This window comes from Epinephelus moara, chromosome 24 (assembly GCF_006386435.1).
Source record: "Epinephelus moara isolate mb chromosome 24, YSFRI_EMoa_1.0, whole genome shotgun sequence".
Lineage (NCBI taxonomy): Eukaryota > Metazoa > Chordata > Actinopteri > Perciformes > Serranidae > Epinephelus > Epinephelus moara.
The window spans coordinates 8,912,462-8,928,706 of record NC_065529.1 but is presented as its reverse complement, the minus strand read 5'-3'; the positions used below and the strand labels follow the sequence as shown (position 1 = coordinate 8,928,706).

Here is a 16,245-nt window from a genome sequence, read left to right as displayed (position 1 = left end):
GCTTTGTTGACTGTAATATTATTTATTTATTTTGCTGTGTGTTTTTTTGTCTTTTATTATATCCCACCACGCTTGTGAACTAAGACTGTGCTGTGTTACATCCTCTACTTTGGAGGAACTGTGTTAGGAAAGGGGAGTTTTCAGAGGGATTTCGGGAGTTTGAAAGGGGTTGATAAATGAAAAATATGTGAACACGTGAAATTGATATAGTGTATGCATAATTACTAATAAAAATATGTTCTAGAAAAATTCTAAAGAGAAGAAACAATTTGGCAAAAAGCAGGTCAAAAAGATTGCAACTGTCAGAACTCCTCCTCCGTGACTCTGGATATAGATTTTGCCATGCTGTTACTGGCTTCTTCTTCTCCAGGGCAGAAGCTGTCTCTCTACTCAGTTTGTGATGAGTCACACATCTAGCTCTTGTTCAGTTTGCTTGCCAGTCTGTTTAAGATATTCGTTAGTTTGTTTGCCTGCCTCGAAGATTCCCACATGCTCTCCTCTCACCAGAGACACCAGTCAGCCAGCTACCTCTCTATGCTTGCCAAGCCGCCAGTAGGTCATCACTCAGAGAAAAACCTACCTGCCAAGACCATCCACCCCCAGACAAAACACCAACCCCCTTGTGCTGGAACCACTGCTCGTTATCTCCCAAACCCTCGTTAACCATTCACTTTTTCTTTGAAAGACTTGTGTTAAATCTACTCACCTGTCTCGTGTCTGCATTTGGGTTCAGCCTTAACAAACATGACAGCAACAGTTTCAGAGTGCTCTGAAAAAGAGGCTGTTGAGGAAAGAAATGCTTCTACAAAAACAGACCCAATCTCCACCTCTCTGAAGGTAAAATTTACTACACATTAAAACTATGTAGGACAAGATTCGTGTTAAGTCATGCCTAATTAGGTTTTTGTTTTGTTGAATTTTGGAGGTTTGGGCTAACTTTTTTACATAACATTGTTGTTCTTTTAATTCTAGGGTCTAAGGTCATGAAAATATATTTATTTCCAGGGCCCTCAGAAGAGGATAGACATACTGTATTTTCCCAGGAGGAAAAGGAAGCAGCAGCGGATCGACAACTAGTCCTGAACACTTCCACAGTCTCTGCTATCATACAGAGATTCTTCCAGAGGCTCAGTGAAAAGGAGGTTATTCATATCCCCACTGAAACTCTAGTGGATACATTAATGACATTTGTGTGAATTATGTCTGTGTTAAACCTTTTCTTTCTGTTCTTTTTTAGGCAATAGGAAAGATAGCGAAGGTGTTTACAGTCAAGATGTGAAGGAGCAGCTGATTGACATATTCAATGATGTGGTGGGGTTGAGCTGGACTCAGTCATTAAAATCATCCTAAGGCCCAGACACAACAAACTGACTTAAGAAAACTTGCGGTGACAAAGGCCCCCCTGCTGCATCACATGACCTTGCTGTGTCTTGGCCAAAAACGTTGCACATGAACACAACGCAAAGACCACAGCCAGTGGTCCACCAGCACGTAAGTTTTTCCTTTTGGTCTCACTCCCTCTGGATTTTAGCTCTTTGTTTACGTTCCTCACTTCCATTTCTCTTCTCATGTGCTGAGCTGAACTGATAGCGTATTCCTTTGGTCAGTGGGCTTATGGAAATTCTTATTGGACTTTCTCATTTTTAACCCACACATGACAATCTACAAATGTGTACCATGATCCACAAATCTTTCACTATTTACAAACATGTATTTTTTTTTATATTTGTGTTGTGTAAAGGCACATCCACAAAAATATAGCCTGATTTGCAAAGACACATAACTGACTCTGTAAACACATACTTTAATTTCACATAAAAAATGTTCTAGGATTTACAAATGTTAACAGTTTCACCACAGAAAATACAGGTGAAGTCATATTAACACATTTGTGGATCCATTTTTACACATGAAACACACATGAAACAAGTTTTGCACATTTGTGGTTTGCTTCCTGTTAGTTTACAGGACACATGACATTTGTCACCTCCCTCTATTTGTGTACTTTTGTCTAATTCCTACTGAAGCAGATCTGTTTAAAAAAAAAAAAAAAAAAATCTGTGTAAGATGCAGTTACTTGCCACGTCAGCAGATGGCGACATTTCTTCACATGAGATGACAGAACTTCAGGTACCAAGTTGGCTACAGCAAAGATCCTATCTAGCATTCACAGCCTGATCAACAACGAGACACAAGGACAAGAGACAGCCGCTATTAGTTTGTTTCCAGAGAGTGCGGGGAATTTAATTTTGTAAAGTATAAGCACATATTTTGTTTTATGTCAAATGTGAGATAAAAATGGATAATTTTAACATTATTGCAATTACAATGCTAATTTTCAGTAGGACATTAATGGTCATTCTCATGATGTTTTAGCACCAAGCTAACGGACTAATTTGACACACAACTGCAGTGGTGAAAGAAGTACTCAGATCTTTTACTCAAGTAACAGTACAAGAAAGGCAAAAAGTAAAAGTACTCATTAAGCTGGACTGTGTGTATCTTTCACCCAGTTAATAGGGTGTTAGCTCAAGCCGATTAATAATGTTCACTACATTATTGACCAAACCGAGAAGAGGGGTTAACCTTACATAAACAGTTTAAGAATTATTATAGGATATCTGGCAGGTGTATTTGAACCGAATACTAATTTGTCATAAAAGGGTATCTTTGAGGCAATCACAGCCTTTGTCTGATTTTCACTGCAATAAAATTCTATGCTAAAGCCTATTGTAGACCTTCTGTGTTAGGGGACTTTGGTTAATACATAAAATAGTTTCATCTTTTTGTTAATAATTAGTCTACCTGTCAGGATAGCTAGGAAACATTTACTTTCTTTTGGTCTAGGAGATTTATAAGGCTAGCTCTGAATTGCTTCTCTGATAATTTAAGCAGTTTATTGAGACGCACTGCTTGTGTTCATTCATGGCTGACATAACTCATGTTTAGTATGCTTCTACTTTGATACTAATTGGGGTAGCATTCAGTCCAAAATGGCAGCCGCGCTGTAAGTGCACCTTCTTTGACTGTTAATCAAAAAGAATGTAGTGTCTTCTCTTGTTATTGTAACCTGCTTGGTCCAGTGATGGTAACAGCTAGGAGTGCAGAGATGAAGCCAAGGTGCTGTTGAGAAGACAGGAAGACAGAGAGGGATGAAAGGGTCAATGGAATCTCAGAGAAATTCACAAGTCACATCATTCCCATAATCACGTAGCAGAATCACACCAGTGACATCATGGCTTACAAAGCGTTTAACCTTGAAATTACCGTCACTAGGATAATAATCATTTTACAGTTATCAGGCCAACTGTCCTTTTGATTCCATCATTTAACCAGAGCATTTACTGATCACCTGACAGTTGTTAATGTAGGCTAATGTGATTGGTAATTCCATTTGTGGTGTAAATGACTAATTATTGTAAAATCCATATACATGCCCTATCACTCCTAGCCATGCCTTACACAGTGCACAGAGTTACAGTTAGCTAACACTTGGCACATGGCACACCAAGGGACTACAGATGGAAACTAGCCTACGGCTATAATCTGGCATATTTACATGTATATATGTTCATTAATATGCACTGTCCCTTTTTAAATAAATAAATTGAAATTGAAATTAAATTGAAATTGAAACTTCAATTTCACCCCCCTAAGCATATTCAATCAACTGTACAGTATAGCAACAAAGCAGTGATGGTGGAAAATAACAAAGTACATTTACTCTCATGTACTGCATTAAAATACAATGTTGATGTGCTTGTCTCAAGTATGTCCACATTCTGCTACTTTATTCTTCTATTCTATTATATCTGAGAAGGTATTTTTTTTACTCTTCACTCCCTTACATTTATCTGATACATTTAAATACTAGTTTAACTGCAAATTCAGACTAATAACAAAAAAATAATGAATTCATGCATCACTGGCTTTATTTGATCTGAAATGGACCATTCTGCATAATAAGTAACTTTAACTTTTTGGGGTTTTTTGTACTTTTACATGAGTAAAAGATCTGAGTACTTATTTCATAACTGTGAGTTCGAATTACATGAAAGTGCTACTGAAAAACCATCATGATAGCGATAATAGTATCCTTACAAACCATCTATTTTTATTTCACATGCTTAACATAAATGAAATATGCGCTCATACATATGGGCATAAATTCCTCATGCTCTGTGGAAACAAACTAATAGCAGCTGACTTCTCTCCTTGTTTCCAATTGTTGTAAATGTTACTCTTTTGCTTCATCTCATGCAAGGGAATGTCACCACCTGCTGATGTGGCAAGTAATTGCACCTCACAGATTTTGTTTTTTCTACAGATCTGCTGCAGTGGGAATTGACCTTTTGCTAAGCCCCGCCCCTTTGTGATGGTTCAACAAGCTGTCTGAGTAAGCATGGAGTCCACACTGTAACTATCTGAAATTTTTTAAGAAATATTATCATATATTTGGAAGAATGAAATAGTGATTCCAGAAAGAAGCAGACAGAGGGGTCTACAAAATGCACTTGAAGGATATATCCAGACTCACTCATCAGCAAAAACGGGTTAAAAAGATCAAGATAGTCAGAAGCTAAAGCCGAACTATAGGCTACAGATCACAATGTAAAAGTGAACCATCACATCACTGCTGATCGCCACAGAAGACAATGAATATAAAGGGAAACTTTGCTGATATTGAACCAGCTGTGTGGCATCACAGTGTGTGCAGATGAACAGTGTTTGGCTTCGCCCCCATGCCACTGCCAGCACCCGGACCTCTGCCACCAGACGGGCAGGGATCTTAGGGGGAAGTCAAACAACATTCATCTGTGCACAATGTGATGACACACAGCTGGTTGAATATCAGCCAAGTTTCCCTGCTTCCCTTCACTGGTTCCTGTACAGCAGGGTCGGTCTTTTCTGCACTGTTATAATCATTAAAAAGCAAAAGCAGCATGTGTATACAAAATTACACAAACAAATAAGAGGGAAGTCACAAATGTCACACAGCCTGCAAACTGACAGGAAGTGATCCACAAATGTGCAAAACCAGTCTCACGTGTAAAAATGGATCCACAAATGCATAAATATGACTTCACTTGTATTTGCTATACGTTGGTCTGGTGGTTCATTAGTTTGTTACTATTATTTATTATTATTCTTGTTTATAGACTTCCCACGAGCCTCTGCTGATGCCAGTGCCGCCTGGCATAATAACATGCAGTTTTTGGTGTAAATATATTTAGTTTTTTCAAAATACGTCCACTGCTACTGTCATGTTTTTAAGGGGTGGGGGGAGGATGCACATGTTTTAAATATCGACAGCGACGTGTTCCCTGCCCTCTCCTCTGAAATTTACACCAAATAACACAAGACAGTAATCTCACAGATACAAGCATAGTAGTATAATGTACAGTCATAAACACACATGCGTCAGCAAAGATGAACTGAAGGTCATTCGCAAAGCTATTGAGGGTGTTAATAACCAGCTCATAACTGTGCTTGAAAATTGGAGTTGGTGAGTGAGTAGGAGTCATGAGTGGACACATACAACACAAAATAAGCCAGAGCCTCTGACCAGCATGTAACATATAGCTTTCCTATAAGGATTTTTAAAATGTGGTTTATTACATGTTGCATGATATCTTTTCATTTTCCAACAATTAAAAGTTAAAGGGATAGTTCAGATTTTTTGAAGTGGATGTATGGTAGGTTGTATGGGCTTCTTATGCATAGTCAGTGTATTATCTACAGTAGATGTCAGTCAGCACACCCCCAGTTTGGAGAAACAGGCTTGAGTGCAGCACGGACACTAATCAATGTACTGCTGTGGAGGGGTCAGCAACAAAGCGTATTACAGCTGCATAAAAAAGTCCCACCCAAAAAAATCAATATCAGTTTAAGTGTACGCTTTACTGAGAGTATTTTCAGCGCTTTACCTTTCTGTCAGACAGTCCCTTTCAACAGGGAAGCTGTTAACAGCTTCAGTTCCCAAACTTTGCTCTTGTCAAAGCTCCACTCCAAAAACAGTAATTGTAGCTCAGCTGCTGGTATACAGCTGCTTCAATCAGCTAGTTATTTTGTGTTATTCTGTGATTTTGGTGAATCCAAACTATCCCTTTGAAAAACCAAGGTCACACAATAACAGTAACTGATCAAGGTAGTGGCAGACCAGCAATTCCTGTGTCCAGGGATGTTAAGTCAGTTTTTCACGTTGGAGTCTGGCTTTAAAAGACAGCGATACAACAGCTCAATTTTCTTGTTGGAAATGATCGTCATACATTGAGGTAAAGCAGTGAAAATACTCTCAATATAGTGTACACTAAAACTGATATTGATTTTTTTAGGTAACTAAAATGTTTTGCTGCTGACCCCTAACACAAGCAGTACATTGTTTAGCTTCTATATCAGACTGGGGGTGTGCTGACTGACATTCACTTTATGTAATATACAGTCCATGGATAAGTTCTCCATACAACCCCACTTCAAAAAATCTGAATTAACCCATTAGGGTTAACCCTTTAATAAAGATTTACCTCCAGTTACACGTGTAGAGGACTTCACCTTTTCTAACAGTTAAGCAGAGGAATTTCTGAAAAATTATAAAAGGTTTCTGTGCTGTATAATGTATCTTATGAGAGAGAGGGTTCATTTGTTGTCACTTTCTAAGAAAATTCCAGTTATTGGTTACCTCATTTTGTAATTGGTACTACCAGTATATCTCCAGCAGATGGCAGTGTTGCTATGAGTACATAATGCACAGGTGACCTGCTCCATTTATTTATTGTCACTCTATTTTATCACAGCATTCAGCTGATATTAGATATGCAGAGCAACGGGAAACCAGTTCATACAAACAGAGCCTCTGGGTACTGTGCCACAGGCCACAATTAACACTGCAGATATTAGCTTGTTACAAAACACAGATACTGTTCTCATAGAAGACTGAAATAGATCTTTCCACCACTTCATGATCTGGGCACCAATTAAGCATGAGAAACAACACTGAAGGCAAATTGAACATAAAACTTTTTCACTGCAGATACTTTGATGTCATAGCAGGAAAAACTTGTGGAATAACTGTGCCATTTAGGTAAGTTGTGTCAGTGAGCCAGTGTGCACATTGGACCCTTTTCACAGCAGACTTGTTAACTGTCATTCTAGAGCTGAAACTAATTTCACTGACAATGACTCGGTTCCAGCAGGTGTCCCAGTGAGCCATAAGAGTGAGTCACATTGGGACCCTGGAACTAGCTCACCTAAATTAAATGAAATCATATCTTAAAGGGATAGTTTGGGTTTTTTGAAGGGGGTCTACATGAGATACTTATCCATAGTCAGTGTATTATATACAGTAGATGGCCACTCCTCGATGGAACTAGCAGGGCAGAAGCTCAGCAATGCTGTGGATCAAGGTTAACAGCAAAATGTATTTTAGCCACTTAAAAAAGCCTACCTAATATCAGTCTAAGTGGACACCATATTTAAAATATTTTCACCACTTTACCTTGCCTTCAGACAGCCCTTCCTTTGGTGCTATATTTTCTCAACAGTACAACTTCCATATTCCTACGCAAAAAACGCCCAACGCACATATATGTGCCTGTGCAGGGCCTTTAAACCCTGAAGGCAGTTTGTTTTACATTCATCTACTGAAGAGGGAATGTGTCTCTGTGCTGACCTCATGTTATAGATGTGTACATACAAAATCAATAAGCTGGAGCCAGTCGTGGTCCAGTATGCAACTTTTCATCCACCTGCCACTGTGGCTGGCTGGTGGATTCCAAAATCTACCAGCCACTCAGTAGATTGCCATTGTTTTTGTTGGCTAGTGAGTGAAGCAAATCTTGCAGCCACTTCCAAATTTTACCAGCATTTGGCTGGTGCTAATGTCCAACCGTGAAACTTACGCAAGTGTGGTGTGGTAACTTGAAGCTCCCTGCACACAGACACTGAGGATGGACCTTTAAGTGGTAGAAGACATCTTATAACCACCATTTACATTCTAGAAATGAACAGTATTTGCATATTCAGAGATTCTTTTTTTTAATAAAGGAGCAGTAAGTGTTATTTATTATTTTTCACTGGATAAATGACCGAATTTGTGAAAAGAAACATGAGATACAAATCATTATTCCAGGCCTTTAATTCTTTAAAACGTGTCTGGAGGCAGTGCTTGACCTAGAACATTCAGGGCCCTAAGAGAACCCAACCTTTATATTTACTGTATTTATTACAAAGAACAGCGAGAGCTAATAACAAATTAACACAAAAAAAAAATGTCATGAGGTTGATAAACTCTGTTCACAGACATATCTGGCAAAGTACTCAAAATGGCGTCAGCAGTAGTTCCCACTACAATAGGCGCCACCAGGACCATGTGTTTCCATAACGACACACACACACAGACTCACGAGGTGAAAACAGAAGCAGTCATCGCAATGTTGTTACAGCTGGTAAAGATTAGGCCTACAGCCAAGTGGTCAATCAGGAGCTCAGATTTTTTTTTTACTACTACCACTTTTAATATTCAATATTTAACAAGTTGAAAATTCCCAAGTTTTAAACACTCATCTCTGTTCTTAAACCTCATGTAGAACTGAAAACATCTGCGCATACAGCTCCTGTCCTTTTTTTACTTTTGTTATATTTCTCCAAGTTAGAATCTGGCCAATAGAAATCCTGATAGTAGTGCTTCTGCCTTGATGGTGCAAATAAACCCAAGAGACCTTTCTTGCAGTAACAGCTGATATGTTAACTTGCTAAGACTAATACAAATATAATGACTGTTTTCCATTTAGGTTGACCTGTCCAGCTCTGGAATTGTGATGCTGACTCACTGTCATTATTACTGGGACACCTTAAAGGGATAGTTCAACCCAAAATCAAAAATACATTATTTTTCTCTTACCAAAAGTGCTATCTATTAGTCTAGATTGTTTTGGCGTGAGTTGCCAGGTGTTTGAGATATCGACCGTAGAGAATACTACCTCCCCTCCAATATAATGGATAACTCAACAGCAGTGTGTATTTCCAGAAATTATGACCTGCTCACCAAGATAAGCACATGTAAGAGCTAATTTCTTTCAACTGAACTACACCTGCCAACTGGGTGTAGCTAGCTAACATTACAGCTTAGCCAAGGAGAACACCATTAATGTTTAGATATGCTCTCATGAGCACAAGCCTCTCGTCCATGAGTAGATGCACGCCGTCTTCTCTGCAGTGATACAGTTGGCAGGTGTAGTTCAGTAGAAAGAAAATAGATCCTTCATGAAGCTGTTTACATCAAGGTCTGTGGATTTTCTTGAGTAACCAGGTCATGATTTCTGGAAACTGACACTGCTGTTGAGTTCTCAGTTTATTTATTTTGGCTCTGTGTTCACCACTAGCCAAGTGCTATCTTGTTCCATTATACAGGAGAGAAGTTAGACATCTCTACGGCCGATCTGTAACTCATACCAAAACAGACTTTTAGACTGATAAACTGCACTACAGGCAGGAGAACAGAGTAATTATTACTGTTATTAGTTACACCTGTGCCAGTCACTACTGTCTGCTGTGAGACAGGTCTGTTAGAATTTTTTGTGGGTGGGAAGCCAGTGAGGGCTCCTGTCATGTGCAGTTTTACACTGCAGTTATACATCAAACAGCCAAAACATTCAAACCACTAGTGGGTGAAGTGAATAACATCCATCACCTCATTACACTGCAATATCCTAATGGGAAACCTCGGGTCCTGACATTCATGTGGATGCCACTTGATGCGTTCCACCCACCAAAACACTGTTGTGCACCAAGTACCTCTCCCTCATAGCAACAGCACCCCCGACAGGGCAGTGTCACCCACGACCATCAGGGAGTGCCGTTGCCTTGAGGGGGTGTACTTGGCCTGAAACGGTGTTTGGGTGGGTGGTGCGTGTCAAGTGGCATCCACATAAATGCCAGGACCAAAAGTTGTCCAGCAGAACATTGGATTGTAACAACATGTTCAATGTTATTTGCTTCATCTGTCAGTGGTTTTAATGTTTTGGCTGATCAGTGTAAATTGCACATATAACTGACATGTTGGGTGCTTCTGCTTTCATTTCCATTTCTATACAACCTGTAACCTGTCTGTCTCTCTGCCCATGTTGCTTGCCTTGTTGGAATCCTGTACAGTTGTGGCTACCACTGAACCCATGTCTGCACACCTTAAATAGGATTAAATAGATTAAATTGTCCTTTTATTACCTATGTGTGTTCAACAACACAGCAAGTGCATCAGAAATCATAATGGACCACACTTTATTGCACAACAGACAAGACACACAGTCAAACACTATAATTGTACACTGTTTGAACCTGAAATTTGGCCAGTTAAAGCATGTTCACGTTTACAGATGTCTGGTTAGTTTTCTGTTGTGAGTCTTTGTTCACTTGGAGTGCTGTGCTCGGCTCCAGCTGGCCCTCTCTCTGGTGTGCAGCCTGAAGTGGGTGTTGAGGTGTGCTGACTGGTTGAAGCATTTCCCACACACATGGCAACGGAAGGGCTTTTCCCCCGTGTGGATTCGGTGGTGCCTCTTCAGCATACTGACCGTGGTGAAGCTCTTTCGGCACACTGCACAGCTGTACGGCTTCTCCTTGGTGTGCCAGCGCATGTGGACCTCCAGCTGGCAGGCGAAGCTGAAGCCCTTCCCGCATTCTTTGCAGCTGTGCCACCTCTGAATGCTCTGGCTTGGGTGAGAGGAGCGAGGCGGGGGCGGCCTCAGGGATCTCACATTCTTGATCTGCAGTATGTGTGAGCTCTGTTTTCCATTTGAGCGAAGCAACCCTTTCACCTGCTGGTCTGCTTTCTGAGTCCTGTGACTCTTTGCACTGCCGGCACGAGAATCGCTCTGTGGCGCTCTGCAGTTTGAATGAACAGTCATTGAGGATGGTAAGCTGTTGGCTGGTTGCTGTTTCCTGCTGTCACTCTCTGCCTTAATCTCCTGGGATGTTAGTGGAGGAGGGGAGACGCTCTGTCTGCTAAATGCAGTTTGCGCTGCTGGAGGATGTGACCTCTGTAGTGGCTCGACATGACTACTGTTTCCTTCCTCTGAGTCGCTTGCTTCTTGTGAACTATCTGTCTGAATGTTTTGGAGTTTTGGTTCTTCTTTAATTTGTGGCAGCAGCTCCGCACTGCTTCTCCACTCAGACTCCCAGGGCTGACCATCTTCCTGCGGCTGGACAGAGTGAGGTTCTGAAACATTACAAACACAACAGTCATGCTAGGTGTATTTGCATAAAAGATTGTATTGCTGTATGTTTAGCAGGGATATCCAAAGGTATTTTTGATATACCATTGCCATACACTAAAGCTCCTATTTTAATAGGTTTTTTTTGTCACTTTGTTTCAACTAAACTCCATTCAAAAATCTGCACAGTTAACCTTGAAATCAGAAATCAGACTGCATGAAAAATTTTTTAGCTCGAGATAAATTGATCAGAGCAGTAACCCAGTTTTGACGGGTTCTGTGACGTTTTGACGTGTTATGCATGTGACTCACCGCAACAGATTTAAAAGGTAACTGATGGCAGCTCGTAGCTAAGTCAATGAAGAAGAAGAGCTGCCGAAAATGTCCACAAACTGGGATAACAATGAGGTACAGGAGGTACCCTCCGAGCAGGGGACGAGATCAGCCGCCATATAACAGACGATAAATGATTGTTATTGTCATGTCATGCCATTGTTATTGTTTAGATAGAGCTGCTCATGCGTCTGTTATGTGTCACACTAGAGGTTGATGCTGTTGTGTTTCATGTCACACCCGTCACACCTCTTTTGATTCTGCGATGCCAGGATGTTGTCTAAAATCAAACACAGGAGCTGCATGATGCCATAATCATTTGGTTCTGTGTAAAAATGCAAAGGCAGCATGAAAAAGGAACTTTATAACGGCCCTGTAGCACGTTCTCTGTGTAAAAAGGGCCAATTTCTGGTTCTCCTTATTCGACTGCCTTTCAGCTCTGTGTAATACACATCTTGAACCTAACTCTCTCACCACCACCTTTACGGTAACACCTGTGGAAACTCATGCAACAAATGTGGCCTCATAGCACACAGACTAATTCTAATGAACTGGAAATCCAACAAGCTCCTTCAACAGATGGATCAGTCCCTCCAGGATATCGCAGGCATTTTGGAATTGTTGCAGCCTAAAATGCCTGATATCAAGGAAGCTTTTCTAAAAAAAACTGTGATGCATGTTGCGAGGTTTAAACCCATATTTTTGCAATTACATTGGTGGGGCAAGTTAAAATTGCATTAAAGTTGTAGCGCTGTAACGGATTCGGACCTTATATTTCAGTGTTTCCCACAGAATTAGAATCTATTCATAAAGCCCTTTTCCCACTGCACAAAACACCCACTAACACCCACTAACATCTGGCTTTTTAATGCAATGGAAAAGGTTTTAATCGGTGTTCACGCCCCCGGTCAAATGACTCTGCTGTAGTCACAGGTATTTATCACCTCCAGCTCTGATTAGCGTTAATGTAAACACAACACCCAGGTGAATGTGCTAATTTTAGCTTCTTTACCGGGGAAATACCATGAGACTCTACCCAAGCGGCGCTCAAACATCAATCCAAATTCGTCTGGACCGAGTTTGGAAGAGAAATTGAATGGGTGAGAGATTTAAGAACCACTGTAACATTTTTGCTGACGTGTTCTTTGGCCTGTCCGTGAGATAGATGGTGACATACCAAAAGAAAAAAAAACACACAAACACAAAGGCATACTCGTCTACTGCAGAGCTGTGTGCACAGCGCTGATCTACTGGCAATTGGAGGGGAGTCTATCGCCTATTTTTAGCAGGCTAACCCGTGTTGAAAAATCCTGCGTACACACGCTAATTTGAGTGGGATTAGTAGGACCTATATATAAGTATAAAAAAACTAAGCAGTGTCTTTAAACAGTAAGTAGTTTTTGAACAAAATGATGTCCTCATATGGGGACAATGGGTTTCTTTTTAATAGCCACAAGTGTGTAATAAAGTATAAAATTGTTTCTTACAATGCCTGAATATTGTTCTGCAAAAACAAAATGACAAACAATGCAACATTTGTTCAATGTTTTGTGACTCTAAGGGTTAGGGGTCACTGTTCAAGTCTAAAACTGTTTTGTTTTTGTTTTTTTTTGTTTTTTATGATGAGAGATGAATCACAGAAGATAAAGGTCCATCATTCTTTCAGCATGTCCTGTATTAGCCCTTATATTAACACAGCATTGCAGCAGTGGTAACTTTCTATGTGCTATCACTCCTTTTTCAAGAATGACTTTTTTTTTCATGATTATTTTCCACATTTTTTCATAGAATCAGTATTACAGAGGGCAACCTTCATAGAAAATCATGAAGTCATATATCATTGTAAAGCAAAGACTAATCTATCTTCTAGACACATTATCGTGACACTGAGGAGGACAACAGAACTTGACCTTTGACCTCTAAAGCTGAAATATGGAAAAGTCTGAATGCCTCTACAAATGACTTTATGATTAACTTCATATTGATCTGATGTGCCTGTAGATAGTTCCACTATAAAGAGCACAAAAGAGCTTTAAATGTTACATTACACTGATGACAATGAGATGTTTTCAGGATGAACTTGACTTTGTGTTGTTTGTTTCTGATAGAACTTTGTATTGGCCCTGTTATTGGGGCAGCAGTAAACAGCAGAAACACAAAATAATACAAAAACTCAAAATATTCATCTGGAAGTAGTCAAAAAAAAAGAAAAAGAAACACAAGACAAGAAAAATGAAATTGTGGTTAACTTTTTCCCCTTATATGTTACTTTATTCTGGAATGGGGTGGGAAGAAAATTGGTTGATTTGAGAAATATGGATACTACCAGACATTTCTTTAATCACCCATAACATGAGAAAACTATCTCACAAGATCACTGATATATTAAAACTGAATATCTATGCAAATGTTGCTTCTGTAAAGTCCATACTGAAACAGGGCTCTCTCCATACAGACAAACACTGTGGCTAGTCATCTCCAGATTTGTTATTGACAACATGATCATCATAATGAACATAACTTGAAACCTAGCCTACCTTGTTTATGTATTGGTTCTATTACCGAAATATTGTATTCACAAAGCCAAACTTTCAATTAATAAATCTGTATTATCACTTGTAATCTAGTTTTGATGTTTCACAATACCATCTGGCCTGTATGGAGAGAATTTATATCAAATCACAGCTGTACCTAAACATTTCCATAGCTTCAGATATGATCATCAAGCCCCTGTATCCAGCGTGGACAGAGTAAAAATGCTGGTTTTGGAGGAATTAATACAATGATGTAGCTGTTGTACCACGTATTTTCCTGCTGTTGTTATGTCAGTTTCCATTCAATAAAATAAGATGTAGCAGGCTGAGGTACGACACGGGCAGAACATCCTACTGTTAGCTACAACACAGTTTTACCCATTACCGTAGCTCCGTTAAAAACGGGACCTGTTTGGTGTGAGATTTGGTGTGACATTCAGTCTATCAGTAAACACATCGTACCAATGACAGGCAGCAGCTGCTCCTCACCTGGCTGCAGTAGGAGCCGTTGAACGGCTACATTGAGGAGCCGTTTGAGTCGCTCGTTCTCCTCTTTGGAACGCAGGATTTCGCTCTGATACTCCAACACCGTGTTTTTAACGGCGCGGAAAATCTCCTCAGCGGCCGCGGTGAGCCTGTCGTTCAGAAACACGTTCAGCAGCTCAAGTTTGGTCATGTTTTCTAACGCCGTCTCCAGAGGCGGAACGTCCTTCTGTTTACATCCACTGACCCGGAAGTAGAGGCATACCGGCTGCGGCATGACCCGCCCTGTTCTGCCATACTCGGCGTCTGATTGGCTTACCCGCGTGCTGTCAATGTTCAGAGACACTGGTGGTTTGTAGCGTCACCTGCTGGACAGGAGGCTACACTGTAATGCAGATTCAAAGACTGGTGTTTTAAAGGAGCGCGTCACCCAAAAAATCATCATTTGTATATCTTGAAATTTTTTTTTTTTGCATGTCTTTACGAGGAACGCAGAATCCAAAAACGGAGAAAATTCAACAACATCCGTTTACAGACTCTCACACAACTACATCCAGTACAGGGGCGTAAAAACAGACAGCACAGGCAATGAGATTGTACTTGGACCTATGACTTGGACCCATGAGGTGGGGGGTGGGAGTAGGGGGGCTTGCATATGATTCAGATTGTCACCTCAGAACTACACGTGTTCAAAGAGGAACTCATATTAATTTAAAAATGGTGCCATTTACTATAGGCTATATGGCCTAAAAATGCAAACCCATCTCCATCATGATTGTCTTTTCTTTCTTTTCTTTTCCTTTCTTTTCTAAAATAGTTAGAAGCAATCTATGACAAAATGATCTGCTTATTCTACATGAACTACATGAACAGTGTTGGGGGTAGCGTTACAGTATTGTATTACGTTATAGCAGTAACAAAATAATATAACTTGTTTCCAACAGGATTTTGGGTAATATTATTACATTTACAATGTCATGCAATGCATTACCACCCGAAGTGAACTGTTTCCACTTGTTTCCATTTTTGATTCATCCACACTGATTCCCCACCGCTCTGCTTCCGCCAGTGCGCCAACAGAAAAAAAATAGGCCTATCCCCCAAAGGTTATTGTGTCCTGCCTTTACAGACTAGCTGAAGGGTGCCAGTGATCGGTAAATCTGGGTCATGCCATACTGTAGATTATCATGTGCGGTATGTTTAAATACCTGCATGTGTTTCCATTCACATCCCCTACAACTGCAGAGCAACGCCAATACACCGTCCCATTCTTATACATAACTCTCTCCGGTGCTGTTGTAGCTGACCGCCACCCCAGAAACCAGCAACTGGGTCTTCTAGCTCCGGTGTATTCATTTGGGTTCACCTAGACAAGTGTGTGCGTTTAAACTGTGCTCACTGCCAAGACAGGCTATTCCTTCTTGTGTGATGCTGTTTATGCAATGTGTTTTATTGACTGATTGATTGATTGAATTTATGTGATAAATTTAAACACAGTACACAAATGTGCATACAGAATTAAAATTCATCAGGATATATTGCAATAAAGTCACATGTGTTTTTTCTATTGTGTTCCTGAAGTATGGACTAAGAGGCAGGCAGGAATAGGGACTGACATGTATATGCCACTAATATCACATTTTTACTCTAACACACATAATAAAAACATAAACCAGCAATGTCATACAGTT

At 40.1% G+C, this 16,245-nt stretch overlaps 1 protein-coding gene across 2 annotated transcripts; it reads right to left on the bottom strand.

Annotated features, from left to right (window-relative positions):
- Nucleotides 1-8,153: 8,153 nt before the first annotated feature.
- On the bottom strand, nucleotides 8,154-14,798 carry LOC126386775 (zinc finger protein 79-like). Of its 2 annotated transcripts, none has more exons than XM_050039351.1 (2): nucleotides 14,534-14,798; nucleotides 8,154-11,209 (listed from the first exon to the last, which is right to left on the bottom strand). In XM_050039351.1, the coding sequence occupies exons 1-2, from the start codon at nucleotides 14,745-14,747 to the stop codon at nucleotides 10,404-10,406; spliced, it is 1,020 nt and encodes a 339-aa protein (XP_049895308.1). In that variant the 5' UTR covers nucleotides 14,748-14,798; the 3' UTR covers nucleotides 8,154-10,403. The 2 variants fall into 2 exon arrangements, with proteins under 2 accessions (XP_049895308.1, XP_049895310.1); XM_050039353.1 differs by having other exon boundaries at nucleotides 14,561-14,798.
- Between the last annotated feature and the right edge of the window lie 1,447 nt (nucleotides 14,799-16,245).

Bases quoted from the DNA above. Each gene is read 5' to 3' on its own strand.
- LOC126386775 (XM_050039351.1), bottom strand. From the start codon at position 14,747: ATGACCAAACTTGAGCTGCTGAACGTGTTTCTGAACGACAGGCTCACC. The intron at 11,210-14,533 runs GTACGATGTGTT...GTAATGTTTCAG, and splicing joins GCAGCTGCTGCCTGTCATTG to AACCTCACTCTGTCCAGCCG.